Raw genomic sequence first — 27920 nt, forward strand, 5'->3', positions numbered from 1 at the left:
GTCTCCCTGCATCTCCATTTTAGGTTTCAGTTCTGTGTTGTGTTAGTTTTTTCCAGTTTAGGTTTCACCTCCTGCTGGCCTCCGTTGCCCGTTCCTAGATGCCCCTGGTCTCATATCGCACTGGACTTCATCACTGGTCTCCCACCATCCTCAGGTAACAGTTATTCTGACCATCATCGATCGGTTCTCCAAAGCTGTGCATTTCATTGCTCTGCCTAAGCTCCCATCAGCTCTGAACACCAGCCAGATTCTTACACAGCATGTGTTCACGTTCTGGGTTTGGAGAGAGTTTTGCAAGGAACTAGGGGCTCAAGTCAGCTTACCATCCGGTTTCCATCTCAAACTAATGGGCAAATGGAACAGGCAAGCCACCTTGGCTTTCATACCTTGGCTCAGGCGATTAGAGGATCATCAGGGGGTCCTTTTGTCCCTCTGTGGGGGGGATACTCCCACTAGTTTTAAATCTGGGACTCCCCACCATTTGATCTTAGAACTGAAGAAGCTTCTCGGATGAGAGGTGAAAAGTCTTCAAGCAACTTAAACAAGTCCAGACGCTTTTCTTTGCAAGCTGATTTGACTACGATGACCTGGATGACTGAGAACCTTCACAGACATAATAAACACAAAGTTTTTGTTCTATAACATTTTTCTATCATTGCTTTATTATGGATTAGGTGCAAGAGTTGTTAAAATGTATAATTAAATAATAGATGAATTCAATAGCAAACTGTGCCTCGTTCTCAGATGGACAGCAAGTGGAATGTGATAGATGAGATGAGGAGATGGAAGGAAGAAGAGAGGCAAAGAGTGATTCACAGGCAGAGCTTAGTTTATTTCCCAGTTTTGTTGCCTTATGGTTCCAAGCGCCGTGACCAATCTTTGCGTTTTATTATTATCTCATAACACTTGTTTAATCAGCTACCCTCTCTCCTGTGGACTGTTTAATCTCTACAGTCTCAGATCAACACAGCCCTGCCCTCCAGCACTATCAGCAGCAAGAGCAGAAGCAACCCCCCAAACAGCAACATTGTACCCATCAGGTAAAAAAATGGGCTACGTTTGCTTTGCATTGTGCCCACCTGATGACAGTGATGTAGTGTGATGTGATTCCATATTAGATTCTTGATGAATGTGGGTTGTTGTTCTTCAGCCTGCTTCTATGTGCCCTTTTTAACTGTGAGCACCCGCCCCTTTAAACATCTCTGCACTGCCCTGACTAAATGTATATATAAACTGTCTCTATGGTTTACAGTCTGAGTCTGACAAGCTGTCAGCTGTTCATTTCTGCTATTTGAATTGTTAAAAGAAACAAACTATTCATTTAGCAGATTAACAAAAAGAATAGAGAGGCATCCAGTTATTGACATTTATATTATTTAGTTAAAGGTTTGAACAAAAAACAATTAAACACAGAGCCTCTTCCTGCTTTCTGGAATGAATCACAGCATGAAAACCCTTCCTCTTCTTCCTGCTCTCTAGCTCAGCACCTCCTGTCTGTCCATATCTTTCTGTGTTCCCTCCCCTTTAGATCTACATTATGAAGATGGGTGTAACCAACGTGTGTTAGAGCTGGCAGGCCCCATTCACAGCAGCAACACTTGTTGTTCAGATCAGGTCAGACCAGTTTCTATATTAAGGAAGTGAAACTTACACAGTCACTGACACTGAGAGGAGAAATGGCGCAGAAAGGAGTTCAGCTGGACCGAGAAACCTTCTCTTGTTCGATCTGTTTGGATCTACTGAAGGATCCGGTGGCTATTCCCTGTGGACACAGCTACTGCATGAAGTGTATTGAAAGCTTCTGGGATGAAGAGGAAAAGAAGAAAATCTACAGCTGCCCTCAGTGCAGACAGACTTTCACAGCGAGGCCTGTCCTGGTGAAAAACACCATGTTAGCAGTTTTAGTGGAGGAGCTGAAGAAGACTGGACTCCAAGCTGCTCCTGCTGATCACTGCTATGCTGGACCTGAAGATGTGGCCTGTGATTTCTGCACTGGAAGAAAAATGAAAGCCTTCAAGTCCTGTTTATTCTGTCTGGCATCTTACTGTGAGAAACACCTTCAGCCTCATTATGATTCACCTACATTCAAGAAACACAAGCTGGTGGAGCCCTCCAAGACGCTCCAGGAGAAGATCTGCTCTCGTCATGATGAGGTGATGAAGATGTTCTGCCGTACTGATCAGCAGAGTATCTGTTATCTCTGCCCTGTGGATGAACATAAAGGCCACGACACAGTCTCAGCTGCAGCAGAAAGGACTGAGAGGCAGAGAGAGCTGGAGGTGAGTCGACAAAACATCCAGCAGAGAATCCAGGACAGAGAGAAAGATGTGAAGCTGCTTCAACAGGAGGTGGAGGCCATCAATCAGTCTGCTGATCAAACAGTGGAGCACAGTGAGAAGATCTTCACTGAGCTGATCCATCTCATCCAGAAAAGAAGCTCTGATGTGAAGCAGCAGATCAGATCCCAGCAGGAAACTGAAGTGAGTCGAGTCAAAGAGCTTCAGGAGAAGCTGGAGCAGGAGATCACTGAGCTGAAGAGGAAAGATGCTGAGCTGAAGCAGCTCTCACACACAGAGGATCACATCCAGTTTCTACACAACTACCCCTCACTGTCAGCACTCAGTGAGTCTACAGACTCATCCAGCATCAATATCCGTCCTCTGAGCTACTTTGAGGATGTGACAGCAGCTGTGTCAGAGGTCAGAGATAAACTACAGGACATTCTGAGAGAGGAACGGACAAACATCTCACTGACAGTCACTGAAGTGGATGCTTTATTACCTCGTCGGGACAGACGCCGTGTGCGTGCATTTCACCTCCCTCGCGTAGTGTCTCCCCACACCCCATTATTCGTTCCCAGTGTATCGTTTTCCCATGAAGAGCATCAATCAGCTTTCTTAGATCGAAAAAGAAGGACACGCCAGAACCGACTGACAATGTTCAAAACAATAGAAAAAAATTCTAATAACAATGGATATTCTAATTACACCATCAGAGCTAAAGAGGCAGGAGAGACGCCTCCTGTGTGGAGCCCTCCCCATTGAGTGTTGTTAGTGTTGCTTCTAGTACACTTCTAGATTTGTCTGTTCATGAGTTGGTATTATTTTTGTTGTAGGTATTTTATATTTCCTTGATTATTTTATTAGTTAATTTTGCTAGTTTTTCGAAGGGAAACTTCCCGTGTCTCTTTAGTCGTGGAGGCTATCGCTGCTCATAATAATTTTATGATTTTCATTTTAAACATATATATTTTTCCAAATGTAAATCTTAAATCTAAATGTAAATCAAAAATTTTATTTAACATGTATATTAATGCTTTTGTATGTTATTGTTTCTCCTTCACTTCATGGGCTTTCCATTATCACAGTTTTATTTTCTAAATCAAAAAGCAAATGGGGTGTTATCAGAACAAGGTTTCTGTGATCACACTTGACGAGGAGATTAGTCATTATGTTCATTGTTTAATGTGGGAACCAGCTGAAGGGTTTTCAAATAAATAAATTTTTGAACAAAGTCTTTTCCTCAGTCTTCATTCCAGGATCTTGACATCAGACTGGTGTTAGTTTGGATGTATTTTCCTTTGGAATTTGGGGTTTATTCTTTGGCTTTTACATTATAAAGAAATTTAACTCTGTTATTGGGTCCATACCCAGTGTTATATTGAAATCAATGAAAGTCTTCAAAAAGCCGCAGGAGGTCCTCAAACCTGAACACATCATCGTATAAATGAAATGAGAAATTAATGCGCACACAGACATGTAAGAAAAGGCTTCGGATTCCAGGAATTCGTTTCAAATACTGCATCACAAAGTAAAACGGATTCTGTAAATATTACATAATAACTCATAAACATATGAAGCTTTCTAAATGTTCGCGACAGTTACACCTTTTACAAGGCTGAGCAGTAAAAGTAAATTTCTGTTTGCACATAATGTTGACATAATGATTACAGTATGCACTGTGTTTTCTGAAATCAGCTTTGAATTTAATGTTAATGTATGCAGTGCAAAACAAAACCTTTTATTTTCACATTCTTGCAGAGGTCCGCCTGTGGTCGTAACTAATGATGGAGAGTCAGAGGTGGGAGAGTGTGTGTGTGTGTGTGTGTGTGTGTGTGTGATAATCAGATGATCTTAGTTTCCTTTCATGTCCTGTCTTATCCCGTCTCTGTTTTTGAAGTCTCCTGTATGAAGTAAGTCCTGTCTCTGTTTGGTTTTCTTTGTCCTTGCAGGTCAAGTGCCTGATTGTAGGTAGCTAAAAGCATCTTCAGGTCTGATAGCATAGGGATGTTCAGCTGCTACAGTTTTTGCCTTGCAGTTAGAGGTTTCTTATTCTGAAGGTGGCTCCTTTAACATACTTTAGGGCCCTTTCATAGACGAGTAAAAGTTTATTATAGTAAGATTTAACTATTGAAAGCAAGTGGAATAACTACCAGCATCCAGTGTGCCCAAGTGAAGAAAAATAAGTTATGCAGGTCAGTTTGTGTTGCTCAGAAGCAGTTTGCAAAAAGTTGCTTATGTTATTTTTCCCAACTTTCCCCCCATGTTCTTTTATGTGACGTTTCAGTGTGTCAGGGTCTTGTCTAAGTGTTAGTTATTGACTTCCCCTTTTATTTGATGGTCATTTGTCTCTTATGCTTTGTATTTAGTTTTACTTCCTGCGTCATTAATTCTGATGAGTCTCACCTGTGTGTTCAGTCGTTCCCTATTCCCCTGATTAGCTCTAATGTGTATAAATTAGTATGAAAAGCACAACATGTATTAGTATACATAATTTCAGTTATCCTTTGTTCTTTGTGACCTTGTCTGTTTTTCAGTCGGGATTTTGTTTGTTGCTTCTGAGTTTTTGTGGTGTTCTTGCTGGACTGTCACGAGTTGCTCTGAGGATCCACACGCAGGACTCCGGGGTTGGGATTTAACAGAGAAAGTTTTATTTACAATTTCTTCACCAAGTGTATTTACAGGCAGTGCGGAAATTGTGCTATTTACAAGACGTGAGGGGCGGGGTTCCAGGGAAAAAGGGAAATCACACACACGTCCACGTGTGGAAGAGACACAGAAACACACTTTAACGTCTGACATGTCAGCACAGGAAACTTAAGCTAGACTTGTACTAATGAGAGTCTTCACAACAATCCAGCGTCAAACAGCAGACCTTCTCCCTCTTAAATACCCGCTGGTCTGATGAGGCCCAGGTGTTCCCAATCCAGGAAGGCGTGGGCCGAGGGCGTGAACCCACCATGAGTTCCATGAGAGAGATAGATAACCATTCACATTCACACAAATGGGTATTTTGGAATCACCAATTAACCTAACCCCACTAATTGTATGTTTTGACTGTGGGAGGAATGCCGGAGTACCCAGAGAGGCTGAACTTCCACCTATAAAATTAAAAGTATTTTCTTTTGACTCACTCGTCTGAGAATCTGCATTTGGCTCCTGCACACACATAACAGTCAGAGCTTCTGGACAAAAATAATTTCACCCGAATCTGTTAAAAATAAAACAAATAAAATTAACCTGAGCAGGTTTAAAATAAAGCAAAGAAAGGAGAATCCCTTTATTAACTAAATACAGTTAGATTTAAATGACTCTGCTTTTATCTACATACCTAACTGTTGTTTCCTAGTGTTAAAATTACTGCACCTGGGTGTGGTCCTCTCTTAATGTAAGGCACGTCACATCTCCTGTAAAAATTAAATAAATGAGATACAATTGACATTTGCACATCCGTCAAGCAATGCTGTTAAAAAAGGCTCTCAGCTGCTACTGTCAGGGTTGCTAAGCAACAGGAGCAGCGCGTCGTAGGCTAGACGATCTCAATTAAAGCAGCCTCGGAGAAGGATGCAGCCCCTGAATTGGGACACAGCTTTAGTACTCAAGGGCTCTGATGGATGTTATCTTCAGGTGTGATACATATATGTCTGCAGTTAGCTGGAAGATTTTGGTTTGACAAATATTTCAGTTACTGAAGCAACAATGTCTTCAGTTCAGCATTTGAGAGACTTTATCAGGGAGAGACTAACTGCTACAGCTGAAGACATCTCCTCTGAGGCTGAAAAAACGATGGTCCAGTATGAGGAGGAGATCAGCCGTCAGCGCAGACTGCTGGATATCAGCCGGAAACCCGAGACAAAGTTACACATGACAGGTATGTATAACTGCGATGATCATGCAGGACCCTGATCAGAGCTCAGTTTTAGGCTAATGGAGTTACACACACACACACACACACACACACACACACACACACACACACACACACACACACACACACACACACACACACGTAAACTTTTAGCATTAAACACTGAGTAAGGCACAGAGAAAGTCACTTTTGAGGTTAAAACGTGAGACAAAACTTGTGCCACAGCTGGCTGACAGCTTGATCTCTCTGTCCCTTACCCTGTGTGCCCTGAAGCAGGAGTCATCTGCTCCTCAACACCCATCTTCATCCTTTGAGATGTGTTTAGTGATCAAAATCACCGCCTAATCAGGGCCAAACTCCCTGCAAGACGACCCTGTGTCTCCCATCACTCTCGTCTCTTTTAAACAAACAAATCGATTCGACTTAAATGTAAGTTTTATTTTCAAAATTTACCCTGTTAAATAAGTGAAACTGCAATAGGTTTATGTGACCAAAAATAATCATGATTATGAATTTTGCTGTAAGCTTTTGCAGCAGCTTTAGCTCAGACTAAAATGATTCAGCTGTGTGGAGGAAATCTGGGGGAAAAAGCCCACTTCCAATGTCTTTGAGTCTTTCATTAAAGCTGCAGAAGGACCAGCATGAACAGACACACAAAGCATTTTGTGCAGGCTGGATAACGAAGAACTGCACTCTGAGAGACAGTTATTGAGTGAGCCTGCCTGATAAAGAAAGACCGACCTTGAGACTGAATGAAAAGAACTACAATGAGCAAACTGGTTCAGACTGGCTGCATACTTACTTCCTGTACACATAAACTGTGGAAAATTACAAAGTAATAAATAATAATAATAAATAATATAAATATAAATAATATTTTGGAAGCTTCTATGGAGATGACCATATATCGCACCTCTTTCCTTAATATTAGTCATTTAGTTTGAGTCATAGTCATAAGTCTCATTACACGACATGACATCACACAGCTCCACACCTCAATCAGATTCATTATATGTTGATAAACCTCTTGAGCTGTAGCATCTCTTTGTTGAAGGGGTCAAAACAAAAATTCATGCACCAAATGATAAGAAAACAATACATACTATGCACAACTAACACAGAACGAATAAGACAAGCAAACAGAAAACAAAAGGTCACAAGACAAATAAATAAAATGATAGCTTTTTACAAAGCAGCGATAAAACAAATAAGAAGTGTGCCTTTTGGCATAGGCACACTTAATGAACACTGATGAACTTAATGAAAATATATGTAGTCTGGTTTGAGAAACAAAACATGTTTGAATAAGTAAAAAGCTAACATGGAGCAGAAATTTGAAATATTCAAAGGTAGTATTTCACACAGAAAGAGCCAAAAAAATAAAATCTTTGATCCAAAGACCAACTTCCTCAGATACAAAATGGACATTAATGATGAAACTATAGAGAGAAATTACACAGTTTGTCCAAACATACACAAAAAGGGCTTGCAAACAAAAAACATTCATTACAACTAAAAATACAACAAATGTAGCTCATTTCCCAACACGGGACCTGCAGGCTTTTAGATAGTACATAGATCAGGTTGGTAGAGATCATTATAACACACTATAAAATAATTTAAAATACCCCAAATGTCAGACTAGTTAGTCAAGTGTGGCTAATGTTATAAGTGCTAACAAGCAAGCCTACTTTTTTTCACAGGTCCACACATCTTAATGTGGTTAAACATTACTCCTGTTTAGTTATATGCAGGACTGTACTGGGGCGTAAACCCAGGCTATGAGCCTGACATATTTGCTTTTTAGGGCTGTCATTATATCTGATTTTCTTAAGTTTACATGTTACACGGTGTATTTGCTAGTTAAATGCATCACTGCTTTATTTTGCAGGGTGAGAATGTTTATTCAGAGACAGAGAAAGATGTAAGAACAAGACAGGTTGAATTCTGTTTCTGTGAAATGAACACTGACTTTGTGTTATTCAAATGTTTGGTAACTCATCTACAATGTGGGATACAGCAAACAAGCAATTCAATTTATGTTGTTTTCCCATTGCTTGTTATGTTTTCTACATAACAGATGAGTACTATTCTTCCATCCATCCACTTATCCGAAGTTGGGTCAGTAAGCTAAGCACACTTTTACAGACATTCCTCTCCAACTGAGGGATCCTGTGGAACTGGATCATCTAGCCTGGCATTCCCAGGCTAGATGAGTAATTTTTATGTCTCCAGCAGGTTTCTGGGCATGACCAGAACACCTGCAAAGGGAGGTGCCCACGAGGCATCCTCGAACCATCTGAAATCGCTCCTTTCAACGTGCAGGTTTACACTTTGTATACGAACCCATATATAATATAATTTTAGAAATCACATTGAACGATCCACTAAAAAGTAATAACTGACTAAAGAAAATAACAGAATGCACCTCAGCAGGTCAATGTTATGATGGTGAGTTCATGGATGACATGAAGGCAGCTTCTTTATGGCAGCGGACGAAGACAAAGAAAACAAAGGGGGAACTCAGTCAGCTTTAGTTTTCCAAGTATTCTACTTTATCAACTTGCTGAGCATTTTCTTTTTCAAGTTGTTGAAGCCAGGACTGAAGATCCAGAACATTAAGATCACATGCAGTTGACTTCTAAACTGGAAACAAAAACTGACTTATGCAAACTGGAATTAATAGGATTGACTTTTGAAGCAAACAGGTCAGGTTTAATATTTTGAATGACATACCATACTGTTTTTAGTGTTTTCCTGTCATAACATTAGGAAGCTTTTTTTCTTGTGTCCTTTTGTTCCTTCAGCAATCCCACAACAACATGAATGTAAGGAAGAGGAGGGTCTCCTCCAGCAGGTCTGCATCCCGGAGAGGAACTCCAGTCTTGATCAGAAAGACCCAGGGCATCCAGAGATTAAAGAGGAACCAGAGGAACTCTACACCAGTCAAGAGGGAGAGCACCTTATACTGAAAGAGGAGACTGATACCTTTATGGTGACTTCTACTTATGAGGAAAGTGAACCAAACAGTGACCAGCTCCTTTCTCACAACTGTCCTGAACCAGAGAGCAGAGACGAGGAAGAAAGCAAGTATGTGGACTCAGGATCGACTAGATGTGCAGATCTGTTGAGACATCAAATAGACAGAAGTCATATTAGCAGAGTAAATGACTCTCAGGCTTTAGACAGCCAGTGTAAAACTGATACAAGTAGAAAGTCTGTAAAATGTGACACTTGTGGAAAAACCTTTCAGTGTAAATCCAACCTGACTAAACATCTGAGAACACACACAGGTGAAAAGCCACATTCATGTAGCATCTGTGGGAAAGGATTTAGTCAGATGGCAAACTTGAAAACACACATGAGAATTCACACGGGCGAGAAGCCACATTCTTGCAACACCTGTGGGAAGAGATTCAGTCACATGATAACTTTGAAAACTCACGTGCAAAATCACACAGGTGACAAGCCGCATTCTTGTAGCACCTGCGGGAAAAGATTCAGTCGTATGATACACTTGAAAACTCACATCAGAATTCATACAGGTGAGAGGCCGCATTCGTGTAGCACCTGTGGTAAAAGATTCAGTCAGAAATCAACACTGGAAACTCATGTAAGAATCCACACAGGTGAGAAGCCACATTCTTGTGCGATCTGTGGGAAAAGATTTAGTCAGATGGCAAACCTGAAACGACACATGGGAATTCATACTAGTTAAAGATTACAAATGAGTGAGAGCTGTCAGACATGGCAGTGTGCCGATGATAGAGCCCACACTGGTGACAAACCAAATCACTGCAACAACTAAGGGAAAATGTGACCTCATATTCAGGTTGAGACGTGTACAGAACTCTCAAAATTTTTATTTGGCTTATTATTATGACGCATTGGAACCTTTTTTTATTGTACTTTTTAAAAAAAAATAAATTGTGACGTGGTGACCAGAGAACAAAACAGTTTTTCCCCTGCATCTTTGGGTTGGCGAACGTTTCCTGGCTGATGTCTGTGCTTACATGCCGAATACTATCCGAGAACTATTCAGCATGTACCTGGGCTACTTAGGGTCCCCAACACTCAACATAAGAAGTGAAGTAAAACCTGCAGGGGTGTGATTGAAGGGAATAGCCTGTCCAGTCTAAATCCAAGCAGTGCTTTGTCGGGCTTCTGTGATAGTCCTACTTTATTCATAATCAACACCATCTTCAAACAAGTGTGTCTATGAGTGCACATCGCACCTGAGCCATAGATTGCTGATCAATTTTGTAATCATATAGTCAGGTCTGCAGCTGTATGTTCTGAACTGTCAGGTTATGAGTTGTCAGTTGATCATTAGCTAGTGGTGAGTTGGAGGAAGTGGTGGGGAAGGATGCCAGAACGACCTTGCATACCCATACTGTAGATGTGCTGAAAGCATCTGGTAGAGGTTCCAGTTCACAAGATCTTCAACTCTGAGAGCTTTAACTGCATTCTGATGAGCTAGGGACATTGACTCTGAATGGACCGTTTCACGTGTTTTTCTGTCTCAGAGTAGAGCTCCTACTCCCCAAATATCAAAAGGAGATGTTTAAGGTGGTTTTTGCATATAACCAGAAAGTGTCCAGTGTGAAGTGTTCTGGGCACTGCAGGATGTGGCCCCAGGAGAAACAATGGAGAGATTATATCTTTCAGCTGGTTTGGGAACTCATTGGTGTCCCTTAGGAAAAACTAGAGGAGGTGGCTGGAAAAATTAAACTCTGGGTATCTCTGCTTATACCTGCAGCTATACTAGGTGCTGTGACCTAGAAATGGATTACCTGTCCAACTGTCAAAAATTACAACTCTGGCTCCTTGAAAGTAAAATGTAAAGAAAAGAGGGGTGCTCAAGACATTTGCACAGTACTGGTAACTGGTTTTGTTTTACCTCTATTTTAATTTTCTACTGTATTTTTAATTTTTGATTTTTTTTATAATTTATCAATTTTGTTGTTCAGTACTTTGTGATTACATGTCTGTGAAAAGTGCTATGTAAATAAATTTACCTAATGTAGTTAATCAGCTAAGTTAATGAATGGATTTTTCTTCCTTTGCTTCATTTTTTAATCTGCTCAGTTTCTTTTTATTTGTTTTAGTTTTACAGATTTGGCTGAAATTCATTTTAGAGTTTTGACATTATATTATTATTAAAATCTGAGAGTGTTTGACAGAAACACTGATGGAAACTGTGGGAAACATTTCAGCATCATTAAACCAGTATGTCAGCTCTTGGGAGCAAAATTACAACAACAACATAGTAAGAAAAAGAAAATGATTTAAATCATTTTTTTCTTTCAACTGCTCCCTTTAGGGGTCGCCAGAGTGACTCATCTTCCAGTATCTCACACAGTTTCTAGCATCCTCTTCAGTTATGCCAGCCCTCTTCATCTTTTTTTTCACTACATCCACAATGTATAACATCAGTAGTGTTTGTAGTAATCATTAAAACACTTCATCATCTTCCCACAAAAATTTGTATTCAGTTGACTTTAGTTTTCAAACGCCACAGACATGAGATGTTGGTTTTCCATAATCCTAAACTGAGCTATCTTTTAAAATCTGAATTGTACAAAGCTTCTGAATATTTTAGGAGTTTGATAAGTATAAGTTACTGAGTTGTATAAAACTGCCCCCACACATCCAGACTCACTAAAACGTTTGGCCTTTGAACAAAAAATCTGTATTTTCTTTTATACTTTTCAACCTTTTTGATTGATTTCACTTTGCTTGTGTTTTACTTTCTGTAAATGAAATCTGTCATCATTAGGGATGGGAGTCACAAACTGGTTCCCAACAGTTAAATTCCTTGGATTTGTTAATCTCCTTGCCTGTTGATTCTGCTCATCAATTCCACTCACACTTGCTACAGTTTAAGATAAGATACCTTTATTAGTCCCACGAGTAGGAAATTTCATGTTAAGGCTGCCGACCTATTGCACGCAATGGCGGCGCCATCTTAACCTCTGACAATACATACATTACACAGAAACATCACATGGGGAAGACAGGTCAGAGAGGTATAACAATGGAAAATGCACCACATGAGGAAAGATAAGGAGAAAAAAATAAGTCTCCCCAGACTGAGCTCCAACAGGGAGATCAGTTTGAGAACAGAAAAAACCCACCTCTGCACAGAGTGTACCAGATTAGGAAAATACGGTGCAGTCTGCAGAGTGGATATGGACATAACCTTTATTTTTATTGCACAAAAGAAACAGAGTGAGATGATACCAGAGGTATAATTCAAATGCTGCAGCACAAAACTCATCCTTAGCTGATGGCAATGGCACCTAGCATTGTCTTCTACTGCTGCAGGCCATTGCCTTCAAAGAGGAACATGTTATATGTTCAGAGATGCTCTTCTGCATACCTTGGTTTGTAACAAGTGGTTATTTGAGTCATTTTTGCCTTCAAAACTGCTCAAAGTACTCTGGCCATTCTCCTCTGACCTCTAACATCAACAAAAAAATTTCTCCCAGAAATCTTCAGCTTAGTAGACTTTTTTTAGACCATTCTCTGTAGATCTTAGATATGGTTGTGCTAGAAAATCCAATAGATCAGCAAGTTTCTGAAATACTCAGACTGGACCATCTGACCACGGCACTTTCACAGTCAGTTTGTAGGGTGGAACATTTCTATGTTGATGGGACTGGACTGAAGCAGGCTCATAGAATATTTCACGAGTATGAAAATGGTGTGAGTCATGCGCTTTGGCCATCAAAGCCAGGCAGTCTCAACCAAGTTGAACATCTTTCATGATTCATGATTTCATCATTATCTTTTGAATGTCGTAAAATAAAGTGATCTTAACAATTTCATCAAAACTCTAAAAAAAACTTTTTTTTCCCCATTTCATTTGTTCTTTAGATTTTAAGAGACTTGCAGAATCAATACCGTGAAAGACTGAAGCTGTTCTGAGGGCACATGGTACACAAAAACCTCATGAAGAAGTTTTTTCCTTTAATTTGTCACCTGTCTGTATCTCACTGCTCCAGTTTTGATATCTTTGTGGATAACGGTGTCTGAGCCTGTTTGGTCAGAAAAGATTGTTCATGACATGATACTAAAATAATTTAATTAACTATGTGTATTTTTAAAAAAAATATTACATTTACGTCCAATAAAGGCATGGGCTCCATATTCTCACATGACACATGGTCTATTTCTGTCAAAAGTTACCTTTTATATAAATGGCACACAGGAATAGACAGAAAAAGCAGCGATGTCTGCACTGGGATGAAGGAAAAGAAGCTAAAATTATTTTAGCAGACTTAAACAAGTTTTGAAAAAAATGTGAAACAAGCTCTGTTATAAGAAGTGTTCAGCAAGTATTTCTCCTCTTCCTGAAATGAATCACACCCTTCATCTTCTTCCTGCTCTCTAACTCAAGACTTCCTTTCTGTCAACATGTTTCCGTGTTCTCCCCTTTCGATCTGCAGTTTGAAGATGAATGTGACAAACATGTGCTGACACTGGTAAATCAGAGCTCAGACTAGTGTCAGTCATACGGAAGAGAAACTTGCAAAGTCGCTGACACTGAGAGGAGAAATGGCGCAGAAAGGAGTTCAGCTGACACAAGAAACTTTCTCTTGTTCGATCTGTTTGGATCTCCTGAAGGATCCGGTGACTATTCCCTGCGGACACAGCTACTGCATGAACTGTATTGAAAGCTTCTGGGATGGAGAGGAAGAGAAGAAAATCTACAGCTGCCCTCAGTGCAGACAGACTTTCACACCGAGGCCTGTCCTGGTGAAAAACACCATGTTAGCAGTTTTAGTGGAGCAGCTGAAGAAGACTGGACTCCAAGCTGCTCCTGCTGATCACTGCTATGCTGGACCTGAAGATGTGGCCTGTGATGTCTGCACTGGCATAAAGCTAAAAGCTGTGAAATCTTGTCTAGTGTGTTTGGTCTCTTACTGTGAGAAACACCTTCAGCCTCATTATGATGTGGCTCCATTAAAGAAACACAAGCTGGTGGAGCCCTCCAAGAAGCTCCAGGAGAACATCTGCTCTCGTCATGATGAGGTGATGAAGATGTTCTGCCGTACTGATCAGCAGAGTATCTGTTATCTCTGCTCTGTGGATGAACATAAAGGCCACGACACAGTCTCAGCTGCAGCAGAAAGGACTGAGAGGCAGAGAGAGCTGGAGGTGAGTCGACAAAACATCCAGCAGAGAATCCAGGACAGAGAGAAAGATGTGAAGCTGCTTCAACAGGAGGTGGAGGCCATCAATCAGTCTGCTGATCAAACAGTGGAGCACAGTGAGAAGATCTTCACTGAGCTGATCCATCTCATCCAGAAAAGAAGCTCTGATGTGAAGCAGCAGATCAGATCCCAGCAGGAAACTGAAGTGAGTCGAGTCAAAGAGCTTCAGGAGAAGCTGGAGCAGGAGATCACTGAGCTGAAGAGGAAAGATGCTGAGCTGAAGCAGCTCTCACACACAGAGGATCACATCCAGTTTCTACACAACTACCCCTCACTGTCAGCACTCAGTGAGTCTACAGACTCATCCAGCATCAATATCCGTCCTCTGAGCTACTTTGAGGATGTGACAGCAGCTGTGTCAGAGGTCAGAGATAAACTACAGGACATTCTGAGAGAGGAACGGACAAACATCTCACTGACAGTCACTGAAGTGGATGTTTTAGTGCCACAATCAGAGCCAAAGACCAGAGCTGGATTCTTAAAATATTCGCGTAACATCACACTGGATCCAAACACAGCAAACACACAGCTGTTATTATCAGAGGGGAACAGAAAAGCAACATTTGTGAAATATCAGCAGTCTTATCCTGATCATCCAAACAGATTCAGATATTGTTATCAAGTCCTGGGTAGAGAACGTCTGACTGGACGTTGTTACTGGGAGGTGGAGAGGAAAGGGCGAGTTTATGTAGCAGTCGCATACAAGTACATCTGCAGAGCAAAGTGTGGAAATAAATGTGGATTTGGGCATAATGACAAATCTTGGGCATTACATTGTTCCAAAAACTGTTATACATTTTGCCATAACAACACTGAAACTCCAGTTTCAGGTCATGGGTCCTCCAGAGTAGGAGTGTACCTGGATCACAGAGCAGGTATTTTGTCTTTCTATAAAGTCTCTGAAACCATGACTCTCCTCCACAGAGTTCAGACCACATTCACTAAGCCGCTTTTTGCTGGACTTTGGTTTTACAACAGTTATGGAGATTTTGCTGAGTTCAATAAACCAAAATAGACTGAACTCTTTCATATTGTTGTGGGTTTAAATTGGAGTGGATTTTTCACTTGAGCTAGAATTTTTGGGATCGGCCCGAGTTTCGCCTTAATGTGTCATGCATTGTGTAGTATACATGGAGTAACGAGAAGCGAGTAACACCTCACAACCAGTTCCCGATCAGCAATCATATGGTCACAAGAAAGTCAAACCTTTTTGAAATCCTGGTCGCCCCTCGTGAGAGTATCCACTGTTGAAGCAGTGCCACAAGCCAATTTAACGCAACCTCTCACACTGCGCGTGCCCAAACACAGAAGCGAAAAAGTCGGAGCAACATGGCAGTGCAGCGTGTGATCTAGACAAAGGCTATGGACGCCTAACTTGTAGAACTTTGGCAAGTTCATCTGAGGCTTTTCAATGTGTCCTCACAAAACTATCACGACCACAGCAACCGTGAAGAGTTAGATGGACTTTGCTGCTCAGTTATGTTTTCATTAGCAATTTAGAAAAGTTGATGGTGGTGTGTGTGTGTGTGTGTGTGTGTGTGTGTGTGTGTGTGTGTGTGTGTGTGTGTGTGTGTGTGTGTGTGTGTGTGTGCGTGTGTGTGCGTGTGTGTGTGTGTGTGCGTGTGTGTGTGCGTGTGTGTGTGTGTCAGCGAAGGAGAGCGAGAGACAGATTTTGTGTCATATATTAGCTAAATAATATAACCTTTGGTAACACAAAATGTTACCAAGCTAAAATTTGGACGCACACTGTGAGCACGCAGGTCGCATCGGGCGTATAATGCGAGAACGATGACCTACGAACTTCTAACCCCTGCGATTCAGTGGTACAGTTTGAGCAGGAGCTGAATACTGCGACTGAAAAAAACACAGTGTATCCCCAGCTTTAGATGTTATAATCCTATACCTTTGATAATTGCAATCAATGATAACTTCATGCATTGTTTTTAATGTTTAGCATGTGAACAAAGTGAAGGCTTTTACTATAAATAACTTTTTGTTCAGTTTTTCTCCCGAAACACCTGAAATACTTTCAATTCAATTTAAATTCAATTCAATTTTATTTATATAGTACCAAATCACAACAAAGGTTGATTCAAGCCACTTAACCTCAAGGACTAACTGTAATATATAAACATAAAAATATAGAGCACACTTTTGCGTTGCGGTTAAAGTTCCTTTGAGAATTTGAGGTCCAAGATGTTGGTTTTCTTTTTAACAACAGTTGGATGAGTTGCCCATATAAAGTCTTTATATATTCAGAGGTATTTAAAGCTGTCCACTGTTTCCACAGCTGAGTTATTCATGAGTACCAGCAGATGAATGCTCCTCCACCTTCATGTAATTCACAATAACCTCCTTTCTTTCTGAGATATTCAGGCATAAATGCTTGTTTTGGCAATAGTTGTCCAGGGCTGTCTCATCAGCAAGTGAACTCAATCCTGTAAACCTCTCAGTTGTGTTATTAGCCATTTTTTACCCCAAGCTGTCATGGGTGTAGAGTGAGTGTAGGAATGGGTTCAGAGCACAGCCCTTTGTCTGTTATTTGTACAGTACTTAGTAATTATATGTCTGTAAAAAGCATTTTATAAATAAACATACTGAGGTTTAATCAGCTGTGTCACCAGATGAATCAATAAAGGGATTTTCTCTTCATTTTTAAATCTGCTTAGTTTATTTATTTTTTTTGTTTTAATTTTACAGATATGGGTGAAATTCTTTCTAGATAATTACCGTGATTTTCTGACATTTTGAGAGTTTCTGACATAAACACTGATGCAGTGTTTAGAGACAAGCAGGAAATCTCAGTGAAAGACTCCTGGTCAGGGTTTCTGACTGCACATTAACAAATTATATACCATTAAAAGACCATTAATGTCAGCTTGACAGTCATACATGTTATAAGAAACAACAAGCTATCACAAACAATAGATAATAGTTTACAACACACAAAGCTCAGCAGCACTAAATTACAGTTATCAGAGCATATCAGACTGTAAATTCTGCCATCAGAGGATTTAATTGTCTGCCATAGCTGCAGAAGTGTTAAAAACACATCTCTTGGCTTCCTGTAATGAGTCACTGCCCCATAAGGCCCCTCCCCTCCCGGTCTCTGACTCAGCACCTCCTGTCTGTCCTCATGTTCACTTGTTCCCTCCCCTTCTGATCTCCACTTTGTAGATGAGTGTAAGCAACATGTGGCAATCTGTAAGAGCTCACAGGCCCCATTCACAGCAGCAACACATGTTGTTTAGATCAGAGCTCAGACCAGTTTCAGTTATAAGGAAGTGAAACTCACACAGTCACTGACACTGAGAGGAGAAATGGCGCAGAAAAGTGTTCAGCTGGACCGAGAAACTTTCTCTTGTTCGATCTGTTTGGATCTACTGAAGGATCCGGTGACTATTCCCTGTGGACACAGCTATTGTATGAAGTGTATTAATGGCTTTTGGGATGGAGAGGAGGAGAAGAAAACCTACAGCTGCCCTCAGTGCAGACAGACTTTCACAGCGAGGCCTGTCCTGGTGAAAAGCACCATGTTAGCAGATTTAGTGGAGGAGCTGAAGAAGACTGGACTCCAAGCTGCTCCTGCTGATCACTGCTATGCTGGACCTGAAGATGTGGCCTGTGATTTCTGCACTGGCATCAAGCTAAAAGCTGTGAAATCCTGTCTAGTGTGTTTGGTTTCTTACTGTGAGAAACACCTTCAGCCTCATTATGATGTTGCTCCATTAAAGAAACACAAGCTGGTGGAGCCCTCCAAGAAGCTCCAGGAGAACATCTGCTCTCGTCATGATGAGGTGAAGAAGATGTTCTGCCGTACTGATCAGCAGAGTATCTGTTATCTCTGCCCTGTGGATGAACATAAAGGCCACGACACAGTCTCAGCTGCAGCAGAAAGGACTGAGAGGCAGAGAGAGCTGGAGGTGAGTCGACAAAACATCCAGCAGAGAATCCAGGACAGAGAGAAAGATGTGAAGCTGCTTCAACAGGAGGTGGAGGCCATCAATCAGTCTGCTGATCAAACAGTGGAGCACAGTGAGAAGATCTTCACTGAGCTGATCCATCTCATCCAGAAAAGAAGCTCTGATGTGAAGCAGCAGATCAGATCCCAGCAGGAAACTGAAGTGAGTCGAGTCAAAGAGCTTCAGGAGAAGCTGGAGCAGGAGATCACTGAGCTGAAGAGGAAAGATGCTGAGCTGAAGCAGCTCTCACACACAGAGGATCACATCCAGTTTCTACACAACTACCCCTCACTGTCAGCACTCAGTGAGTCTACAGACTCATCCAGCATCAATATCCGTCCTCTGAGCTACTTTGAGGATGTGACAGCAGCTGTGTCAGAGGTCAGAGATAAACTACAGGACATTCTGAGAGAGGAATGGACAAACATCTCACTGACAGTCACTGAAGTGGATGTTTTACTGTCACAACCAGAGCCAAAGACCAGAGATAGATTCTTAAAATATTCAAAGGAAATCACACTGGACCCAAACACAGCACACACACAGCTGTTATTATCAGAGGACAACAGAAGAGTCACATTATTGTTTTATGACGAGTCTTATTTTTATCATCCATACAGATTCACTTCTTATAAACAGGTCGTTAGTAGAGAGAGTCTAACTGAACGTTGTTACTGGGAAGTGTTGAGGAGAGGAAGAGGAGTTATTGTAGCAGTTGCATCTAAAAATATCAGGACAGCACAGGATGAATGTTGGTTTGGGCACGATGACCAATCCTGGGCATTAGATTGCAACAAAAACAGTTATATATTTTGGCACAACAGCATCCAAACTCCTGTCTCAGGTCCTCGTTCCTCCAGAGTAGGAGTGTACCTGGATCACAGAGCAGGTATTTTGTCCTTCTACAGCGTCTCTGAAACCATGACTCTCCTCCACAGAGTCCAGACTACATTCACTCAGCCGCTCTATGCTGGACTGAGTCTTTACTATAATTATGGAGATATTGCTGAGTTCGTCACACTGAAATAGACTAAAGTCTTTCATATTGTGGGTTTAAATCTGTATTTTAGTTTCATCATTGTTGTGACATTTTGGCTGTGCACAGAGATCAGCTGTAAATCAATCATTATGGGTGTTACCCCAACATCTTCTAGATGTTGAATGATGTTATTGAGCGTTTTATAACGAGCTGTTCCTAAGTCTGTTTAGCCATGGAGGCTATGACTGTTCATGATCATTTTCATCTACAAAAACATTTCACTGCATAAAAAGAGCTGATCTCTAAATGAGTAGTGATCATCACTTTATACACTTGGAAAGAAATGTATAACTGGAAGACTAACTTTTCAGTCAATCTCATACTTGTTGATTTTTAAAGCAACGTCTTTAATCATTATATAGAGAAGTTTTTTTAATATGGGTCATCATGGACAAAGTTATTAAACATTTTAAAGCACTGAAGTGTTTTACTTCATATTTATAAACTGCAAACTTATCAGTTTTTCCCATGGTCTCTCAGTGCAGCATCAGCATTACTGGTTGTGACTCACAGCCTCTCCGTGCTAGATTTTTCTTCTCTTCAGTCAGATATGGACTGCTCTCTTAGCCTGCCGGTGTGAGATTTGTGAATCTCTGGGAGATGAATGATTTGCCCCCCCTTCATTTAACAAAAACACCTCCTTTGTCTTGAAGACATTTCGGCATAGATGGTTGTTTTGGCACTACTTTTCCAGGGTTGTCCCATCTCCTGTCATAGCTATTGGTGAAAATATACGGACATATGTACAAATGTGGATAAAAACAAATCCAAACAAAGAAACAAACCACAAAAAAACCAACAAACAAAACTCTGATCACTGGTGTAAAACAACAGTTACACAGAAAAAATGATCCAAAGGAGACACCTGGTGGACAACGACAGACATGACAACAAGAAAACATTACAACATAAAGTGCCTTGACGTAACTGTTGTTGTGATTTGGCGCCAAATCTATAAAAATGAATTGAACTATATAAAAGAATCAAGTTCTTGTAGAGAACTGGTTTCAAGTGGGTAAATTTGTGGAATTGATCTCATTTTGTGTGCTGCAGGAGGAAAATAGTGGCACAGTCTACAGCTTGGACATGGACATTACTTCTTTTTTTTTTTTTTAAACAAAAGGATAAGCGTGAGATGGTAAAGTGTAAACTGTGTCCAGGACAGAAACAGCTGCATGATCCTGCTAACACAACTTCGCACAGACAACCTGCACAGATGGCATTTTAACACTAAGCTAGCCAAGAACCCAGAGTGATGTTAAAGCTGAGCAATGCTGACCCCAGCACAGCAGCCAGACTCTGAACTTCAACAGGTAACAAACGTGTAACCAGTCAGGTTGCAGCCTTCGTTTCTATCTGTTCTTGTTTCTAAAGTAGAATTCACAGTGGTTTGATTGCTTTAAAAAATTCTTGCGGTGGTTTTCATCTTTGCATTTTGTTGTTGGCTTTGTGTTTGTGATGGCAAGCCACACATGGTAAGCTCCACACCTCACCACTAGTTTGCTTCACTTTAGTTTACTTTGCAGTCCCTACTTTAAATATATTTTATTTATTGTCTATTATATTGTTTCTTTATTAAATTAGTTTACCTTTTCCATCACACCTTACAATGTTTATATGGAGTGCACCCATATCAACACTGCATGGTCAAATTTATGTTTTATGTTTTATTAATACGTCTTTTTGTTTGAGATACCTGCAGGTTTGGCTTCTCCTTCCTGGTTGGCAAAAGGCTGGGGGATCGGAAGTACTGCTGACAGCCTCATTGGACTGAACAACATGCTTCATTGCCAGGGGGGTGTTTGAGTTTGCTTAATTGTTTTGTGTTAGGTAGTTATAGGGCAGCTATTTTGCTTCCCCCTCGTGTGTCATAGGGTTTAGCTAAGTCAGTATTTAAGTTCCCTCCTGTTACATTTCAGCTTGTTAGTCTTATGGTTCAAAAATGAATGATGTGAAATACATTTAAGACATGATACTTCATACAGGTCAAATATTTTAAGAATAATGTTTCTCAACTTAAAATTGTAAAGAATCTTCAGATAGGATACAACAGTTTGTAAACAGCTACCTCAGAACCTGCTGAGCTGTGCCTCTCCTGTACTGTTAGATGGATGTAAGCGCACGTCCTTGTAAAATTTTCCACAGTGCTTCTGCTAAATCAACCAAACAAATAAATTAACTCTTGGAAAATTTAAACAATCCAATTGTTCATTCAAAAAGTATCACAAACAGATAACAACAAAGACTGTCGGATCTTTCCAAAGTTCTCATTCCTGCATTTCAGTGCTTCCTGGAAAGAGTTTTGGAGGAATCTACTCTTTATGCTGACAAAGTAGGTCATAAACCTCCTCGGGCCAATGTTGCTGCCTGTTTCTTTGATTGCTGTTTTTAGATTGATTCCGTTCTGCAGCGCTGCATCTGTGACTGATATCATTCCACCCCTGCGCTCTGCAATATTTGATGCATGTGGAGGATTCTGCTGTTTCTGTTGCCCAGGATGGCTACTTGTTTTACATCTTTTATTTCTGTATTGCTCCCTGTGGAAAACATATCTGGATTTTCTTATTGTCCAGATTATCAATTGTGTCTGTGCACTTAGTCTTACATTTGTCGTTGATGTTAACCAGCTCAAAGTAGCCCAGGTCATTGGTGAAGCGACTATCTGTCCGCCACATATATCCCCTTCTCTCCGTAAACACAGAGGTACTTGAACTGTTTTACGTGGTCAATTTTAAAAACCTTCTTTCTTTTTTGGGCATTTATTCCTCCATTTGCACCAATGTAAAAGACAAAATAGTAATCTCTTGCCTTAACCATCTTCTTATATCTATTGAAAGGCTTTAAGGCCTCCAGCACTGTGCAACTGTGCAAGGCCTTTCTGTGTGATTTGCATGTTGTCCTTGTGTTTATCTCTGGGCACTCTGGCTTCCTCACAGTCCAGAGACATGTAGTTAGTGGGGTTAGATTAATTTGTGATTCTAAACTAAACTGTGTGCATTGGATTTCACTCTGAACCCATTAACTGAATCAGAATCAGAATCAATAAAATATTCTGATTCTGATTTAGTTGTTCAAATAGTTTATTCACATAGTAAAGAAGTTGTTACTAGTATAAGGATATATTTTCTCAAATAAAGAGAATTTCATCATCTGCAGTTCATGAAAAAAAGTGTCACATTAACAACAAATCAGTAAATTCACAAATTATGGAAACAGTCTCTTTTCAGCTGTAGATGTACGCTTCACATACAGTTCAAAGACAAGCATGAGGGTGCACACTTGGGCATCTTTTATTTTGCATGGTTATACCATTGTGGATTTTGCTAAATAAATTTGCTCAAGAGTATTTCATATGTTTGACATCCAGCAAAAAACTTGATTTTTACTTTTGCTTTGTTCTTGCTGACTTTTTCACCTTTACTTGAGTAAAGAAGTTGAATCAGTATTTCTACTTTTACTTGAGAATTTCTAACACTAGCATCTGTACAGAGTATCTGCTCAGAATGTCTGCACTTTTGCTGCTTCTCCTGTAGACTTTTGTGCAAATGTAGACTTGGTATGTACATTTCCCCTCTACATAGAGTTTATTCATGACCAGGCGAGGCAGGACCAGGCGACGACAGCGTGGAAGCCGCAGATGGAGAAGCAGGTGGTGGCACTGCAGGCAACGAAGACTGGACGGGCCTCTCGGACCCTCCAGCGGAGGCAGGTTGCTGGACGGGCCTCTTGGACCCTCCAGCAGCAACAGGTGGCTGGACAGAAACTCAGGCCTAAAAAGACAAAGGAAGCAAAACCAGACACATTAACATGAGACACGGACTTTCAAAGTAAAAATGGAAACATAACACAGAGACGCAGACTTGACATGGGGATACAGCAGACAGGGGAGGCAACACAGAACAGAAACCAGCAGGTACAACTCAGACAAAGAAACCAAAAGACTAGAAATGATAAATAAAGGCAAAAATCAAAGTACAATAATAATGAAAACTTAAACCTCTGGGTCAACGACCCAGGCACCCTAACAATTACAATTCAGTGTGTATGACACTGAAGGTGATACTGGTCTCATACTATGTCCTGTGCAGGATCTGTACAAGCCTTTCGATGTGATTTGCATGTTGTCCTTATCTCTGGGCACTCTGGCTTCCTCAGAGTCCAGAGACACGTAGTTAGAGTGTCAGTGGTTATTGAAATGAATAAAATGATTAATTTAGCAGATGTAGAAGATAATTTTTAAAAAGTTTGAATAGTATTTTTAAAATGTGAAAAATGCTCAGTTATAAAAAGTGTTAATGACACACAGTCTGATAAACCTCCCACTTCCTCCCACTCTCTGACTCAGCACCTCCTCTCTGTCCACATGTTTCTGTGTTCCCTCCCCTTCAGATCTAAACTTTGAAGATGGGTGTAACTGTGACACCGGTGCGGAAAGGCTGAGTTTTATCTTTCTCTTATCTTCTTTCCACAGGTGATTTGTGTTTTTTAAAGGAAGGAAACCTTCCTCAAAACGGGCAGAGCAATGGAGCCGCCGAGGGAAAAGCACACGAAACAAAACTGTAGAATTAAAAATATAATTTATTATGTTTAAATAGTTAAAAATATAAAATGAATTAAAACAACCTTGGCCAAGGGAAGACACAATAAAAATCAATAACACACAACATTAAAAGTCCAGTGGAATCCACCACGGCCTAAAAGTCACAGAAAACTAAGAGGTCCAGCGTAGTAGTCAAAGAGGGAAACCCAGCGGAGTCCTCGCCTTCCTCCCCGCATTCCACGTCCTGGTGCACTGAAGAAAGGGAGGGAGCGGCAGTCACTATTCCTTTGGCAGTTTACTTTATAAAAAGGATAAGTCAAAGACTTACCCGGGTGGGCAGAGCTCTCAACTCCGCCCGCCGCTTCCTCAAACTGCAATCGGCACCGCGGTCTCACTGCTTCTGTTCTCCCGCAGTGCACGAGCTGGCTCTTGTCGTTACTGCCGCTACGCGTCCCTAGTCGCTGGTCATCTGCCTTTTTTTCCTCTGATCGTTTCCCCTTCCCAGTCGCTGGTCGTCTGCTCCATCTGATCATCTCTACTCTCTGATCGTCTCTCGCTCTCCCCTCTGATCGTCTGTGTCTTTCCTCTGTCTGTCTCGCATTCTCCGTGTTACATTTTCGTTGAACACCGGCTCCAAACCTCTTATGTGTCCTTGTCCTCTGTAAATTACCTTTTCTTTTCTCTCAGGTGTGTCCAATTAGTAAAAACGGGGGAAAAGGCGGAGTCTCTCCAGGACAATTTGCCGGCAACTAAAACATGCAAACTAAATAAAACACTGCACAAAAATATAACCAATGCATGCAATATAAAAAATAAATATGTACACTTCACATTAAAATACAGCACAGCAAAACAACGTCCGTCCTTCCCTGGATGACATAACCAGCATGTAGTGACGTGGAATAGCTGACAGGCCCCATTTACTGCATTAGTTTCAGTTATAAGGAAGTGAAACTCACACAGTCGCTGATACTGAGAGGAGAAATGGCGCAGAAAGGAGTTCAGCTGGACCAAGAAACTTTCTCTTGTTCGATCTGTTTGGATCTACTGAAGAATCCGGTGACTATTCCCTGTGGACACAGCTACTGCATGAACTGTATTAATGGCTTTTGGGATGGAGAGGACGAGAAGAAAATCTACAGCTGCCCTCAGTGCAGACAGACTTTCACACCGAGGCCTGTCCTGGTGAAAAACACCATGTTAGCAGTTTTAGTGGAGCAGCTGAAGAAGACTGGACTCCAAGCTGCTCCTGCTGATCACTGCTATGCTGGACCTGAAGATGTGGCCTGTGATTTCTGCATTGAGATGAAGTTAAAAGCTGTGAAATCATGTTTAGTCTGTCTGGCTTCTTACTGTAAGGAACACCTTCAGCCTCATTATGATGTGGCTCCACTAAAGAAACACAAGCTGGTGGAGCCCTCCAAGAAGCTCCAGGAGAACATCTGCTCTCGTCATGATGAGGTGATGAAGATGTTCTGCCGTACTGATCAGCAGAGTATCTGTTATCTCTGCTCTGTGGATGAACATAAAGGCCACGACACAGTCTCAGCTGCAGCAGAAAGGACTGAGAGGCAGAGAGAGCTGGAGGTGAGTCGACAAAACATCCAGCAGAGAATCCAGGACAGAGAGAAAGATGTGAAGCTGCTTCAACAGGAGGTGGAGGCCATCAATCAGTCTGCTGATCAAACAGTGGAGCACAGTGAGAAGATCTTCACTGAGCTGATCCATCTCATCCAGAAAAGAAGCTCTGATGTGAAGCAGCAGATCAGATCCCAGCAGGAAACTGAAGTGAGTCGAGTCAAAGAGCTTCAGGAGAAGCTGGAGCAGGAGATCACTGAGCTGAAGAGGAAAGATGCTGAGCTGAAGCAGCTCTCACACACAGAGGATCACATCCAGTTTCTACACAACTACCCCTCACTGTCAGCACTCAGTGAGTCTACAGACTCATCCAGCATCAATATCCGTCCTCTGAGCTACTTTGAGGATGTGACAGCAGCTGTGTCAGAGGTCAGAGATAAACTACAGGACATTCTGAGAGAGGAACGGACAAACATCTCACTGACAGTCACTGAAGTGGATGTTTTAGTGTCAGATCCACAACCAGAGCCAAAGACCAGAGCTGGATTCTTAAAATATTCATGTGAAATCACACTGGACCCAATCACTGCACACACACAGCTGTTATTATCAGAGGGGAACAGAAAAGTAACATATGTGAAGCATCAACAGTCTTATTCTGATCATCAAGACAAATTCACTGGAATGTCTCAGGTCCTGAGTAAAGAGAGTCTGACTGGACGTTGTTACTGGGAGGTGGAGAGGAAAGGGAGAGTTATTATAGCAGTCGCATACAAGAATATCAGCAGAGCATGGTGGAGGAATGAATGTGCCTTTGGACGTAATGACAAGTCTTGGGCATTAGATTGTTCCAAAAACAGTTACACATTTTGGCATAACAACATTCAAACTCCTATTTCAAATGTTGGGTCCTCCAGAGTAGGAGTGTACCTGGATCACAGAGCAGGTATTTTGTCCTTCTACAGCGTCTCTGAAACCATGACTCTCCTCCACAGAGTCCAGACCACATTCACTCAGCCGCTCTATGCTGGACTCTGGTTTTACCACAATTGTGGAGACACTGCTGAGTTCATTAAACTGAAATAGACTGAAGTCTTTCATATTGTAGGTTGAAATCTGCATTTTAGTTTCCATTTTATTTTCTCTGCAGCAATATTGTGGCATTTCTGCGCCTGAACAATGGTCAGCTACCGGTTGGATATTATGGGTGGTACCTGAGCATCTTGTTTGTTTCAGTGGAGCTCTTTCCTGTTACTCTTTAGCCTTGTAGCCTATCACTGCTCATGATTATTTTCATGTATAAAAATATTTCTCCACATGAAAATGTAAACTTTTTTGTGCTCCCTGTATTTGTATTGATGGATTTGCTTCTATGTTGTTTTTTCCTCTTCCACTTAATAAACCTTAACATAGAAATAGGCTGAGTTTCCTTTATAACAATTGTTTTTTCTCACCAGTTTGTACATTTTTAAACATATCTATGACTACATTTAAAAGTTATTTTTGTTTAATATCTGAAAAAAAACCTGGTATTTTTTATTAGATACTAAAAACACTAAATATTTATATTTATTTATATAATATATAAAATACTGAAAACTTTGTTTCCTTCTTAATATAAATTACATTTCTATTTTCCTGTTTGGAAGACCAAAGTTTTCGGGGGGATCTAAAACCTGATTTTGTTCATATCTTTCTTGTCGTGATGAAACATATGAACAAACCGAAGACTATTACTATAAAGAAAACTTTGTTGAACAAACAATTTTTGTCCGTCTTCATTCCAGGATCTCACTCAAATCTAATTGAGAAAATGTCAAACTAATCTGAGAGAATAACTGAAGTAGTTATCATCCTGAAACACCTCAAAGTTCAGAGTTCATGTTTTTCACAAAGGAAGATTCCTCAGTCTGTGAACTTTTCTTTTACTTGTTGGCCTTTGAGGTCTCAGGTGCTTTTTAAAGCAGCAGCTGTGTCCATGGTCCGGGTGAGTACAGGTGTTTTGCCTCTGAGCAGATGTCTCCACCTTGGGGCGGAGTCACCACACGCTGACGTGTCTCCTCACGTGCGGGCAATTGTCACAAACAATAAAGCGAAACAGCTTTTAATTTGAAATATGGACTCAGATCATAGTGACATGGTGAGAAACACCCTAAAATTCTCCATCCAATACACATTTTAATTATATATTTACTTTTGGTTTTCCCTGTTGCTGGTTAAAAAGACAGTTACACAACTGTGAAGCTGGCAGCAGCTACCTGAATGTTTTCTACTTTTAACTTGTCTAATAAAAGTATCAGAACTCGAGTCACTTACACGGTGCTCTTGAAGCATTTGTCACATTTGTTCACTTTAAAATTTTCCCATTATCACTTGTGTCTCTTTGTTTGTCGAGACTTTTCAAAACAGTGTCATCGTCTGGACCGGGCAGGAGA

General features: G+C 40.9%; 5 protein-coding genes across 6 annotated transcripts; all 5 read left to right on the forward strand.

Annotated features, from left to right (window-relative positions):
• The first annotated feature begins 966 nt into the window (after positions 1–966).
• On the forward strand, positions 967–3516 carry LOC113010272 (E3 ubiquitin/ISG15 ligase TRIM25-like). Its single transcript, XM_026149282.1, has 2 exons — positions 967–1040; positions 1529–3516. The coding sequence occupies exon 2, from the start codon at positions 1677–1679 to the stop codon at positions 3042–3044; it is 1368 nt and encodes a 455-aa protein (XP_026005067.1). The 5' UTR covers positions 967–1040; positions 1529–1676; the 3' UTR covers positions 3045–3516.
• A 2325-nt stretch (positions 3517–5841) lies between these two features.
• LOC113010296 (zinc finger protein OZF-like) lies at positions 5842–13072 on the forward strand. 2 transcript variants are annotated; one of them, XM_026149316.1, is made up of 3 exons: positions 5842–6150; positions 8955–9237; positions 13027–13072. In XM_026149316.1, the coding sequence occupies exons 1-3, from the start codon at positions 5979–5981 to the stop codon at positions 13031–13033; spliced, it is 462 nt and encodes a 153-aa protein (XP_026005101.1). In that variant the 5' UTR covers positions 5842–5978; the 3' UTR covers positions 13034–13072. The 2 variants fall into 2 exon arrangements, with proteins under 2 accessions (XP_026005101.1, XP_026005100.1); XM_026149315.1 differs by lacking the exon at positions 13027–13072 and having other exon boundaries at positions 8955–10336.
• Positions 13073–13692: 620 nt separating this feature from the next.
• On the forward strand, positions 13693–15407 carry LOC113010292 (tripartite motif-containing protein 16-like). The gene has a single exon (XM_026149307.1). It carries the CDS (start codon positions 13708–13710, stop codon positions 15379–15381), a length of 1674 nt encoding a protein of 557 aa, XP_026005092.1. The 5' UTR covers positions 13693–13707; the 3' UTR covers positions 15382–15407.
• A 2236-nt stretch (positions 15408–17643) lies between these two features.
• Positions 17644–19699, forward strand: LOC113010284 (tripartite motif-containing protein 16-like). The gene has a single exon (XM_026149296.1). It carries the CDS (start codon positions 17687–17689, stop codon positions 19355–19357), a length of 1671 nt encoding a protein of 556 aa, XP_026005081.1. The 5' UTR covers positions 17644–17686; the 3' UTR covers positions 19358–19699.
• A 4297-nt stretch (positions 19700–23996) lies between these two features.
• Positions 23997–27759, forward strand: LOC113010241 (tripartite motif-containing protein 16-like). The gene is made up of 2 exons (XM_026149226.1): positions 23997–26431; positions 27273–27759. Exons 1-2 carry the CDS (start codon positions 24892–24894, stop codon positions 27308–27310), a joined length of 1578 nt encoding a protein of 525 aa, XP_026005011.1. The 5' UTR covers positions 23997–24891; the 3' UTR covers positions 27311–27759.
• The last annotated feature ends 161 nt before the right edge of the window (positions 27760–27920 follow it).

The sequence above is a fragment of the Astatotilapia calliptera genome, chromosome 18, assembly GCF_900246225.1.
Source record: "Astatotilapia calliptera chromosome 18, fAstCal1.2, whole genome shotgun sequence".
NCBI lineage: Eukaryota > Metazoa > Chordata > Actinopteri > Cichliformes > Cichlidae > Astatotilapia > Astatotilapia calliptera.

Bases quoted from the DNA above. Each gene is read 5' to 3' on its own strand.
- LOC113010272 (XM_026149282.1), top strand. From the start codon at position 1,677: ATGGCGCAGAAAGGAGTTCAGCTGGACCGAGAAACCTTCTCTTGTTCG.
- LOC113010296 (XM_026149315.1), top strand. From the start codon at position 5,979: ATGTCTTCAGTTCAGCATTTGAGAGACTTTATCAGGGAGAGACTAACT. The intron at 6,151-8,954 runs GTATGTATAACT...TTGTTCCTTCAG, and splicing joins GACAAAGTTACACATGACAG to CAATCCCACAACAACATGAA.
- LOC113010292 (XM_026149307.1), top strand. From the start codon at position 13,708: ATGGCGCAGAAAGGAGTTCAGCTGACACAAGAAACTTTCTCTTGTTCG.
- LOC113010284 (XM_026149296.1), top strand. From the start codon at position 17,687: ATGGCGCAGAAAAGTGTTCAGCTGGACCGAGAAACTTTCTCTTGTTCG.
- LOC113010241 (XM_026149226.1), top strand. From the start codon at position 24,892: ATGGCGCAGAAAGGAGTTCAGCTGGACCAAGAAACTTTCTCTTGTTCG. The intron at 26,432-27,272 runs GTATTTTGTCCT...TCTTCATTCCAG, and splicing joins GTACCTGGATCACAGAGCAG to GATCTCACTCAAATCTAATT.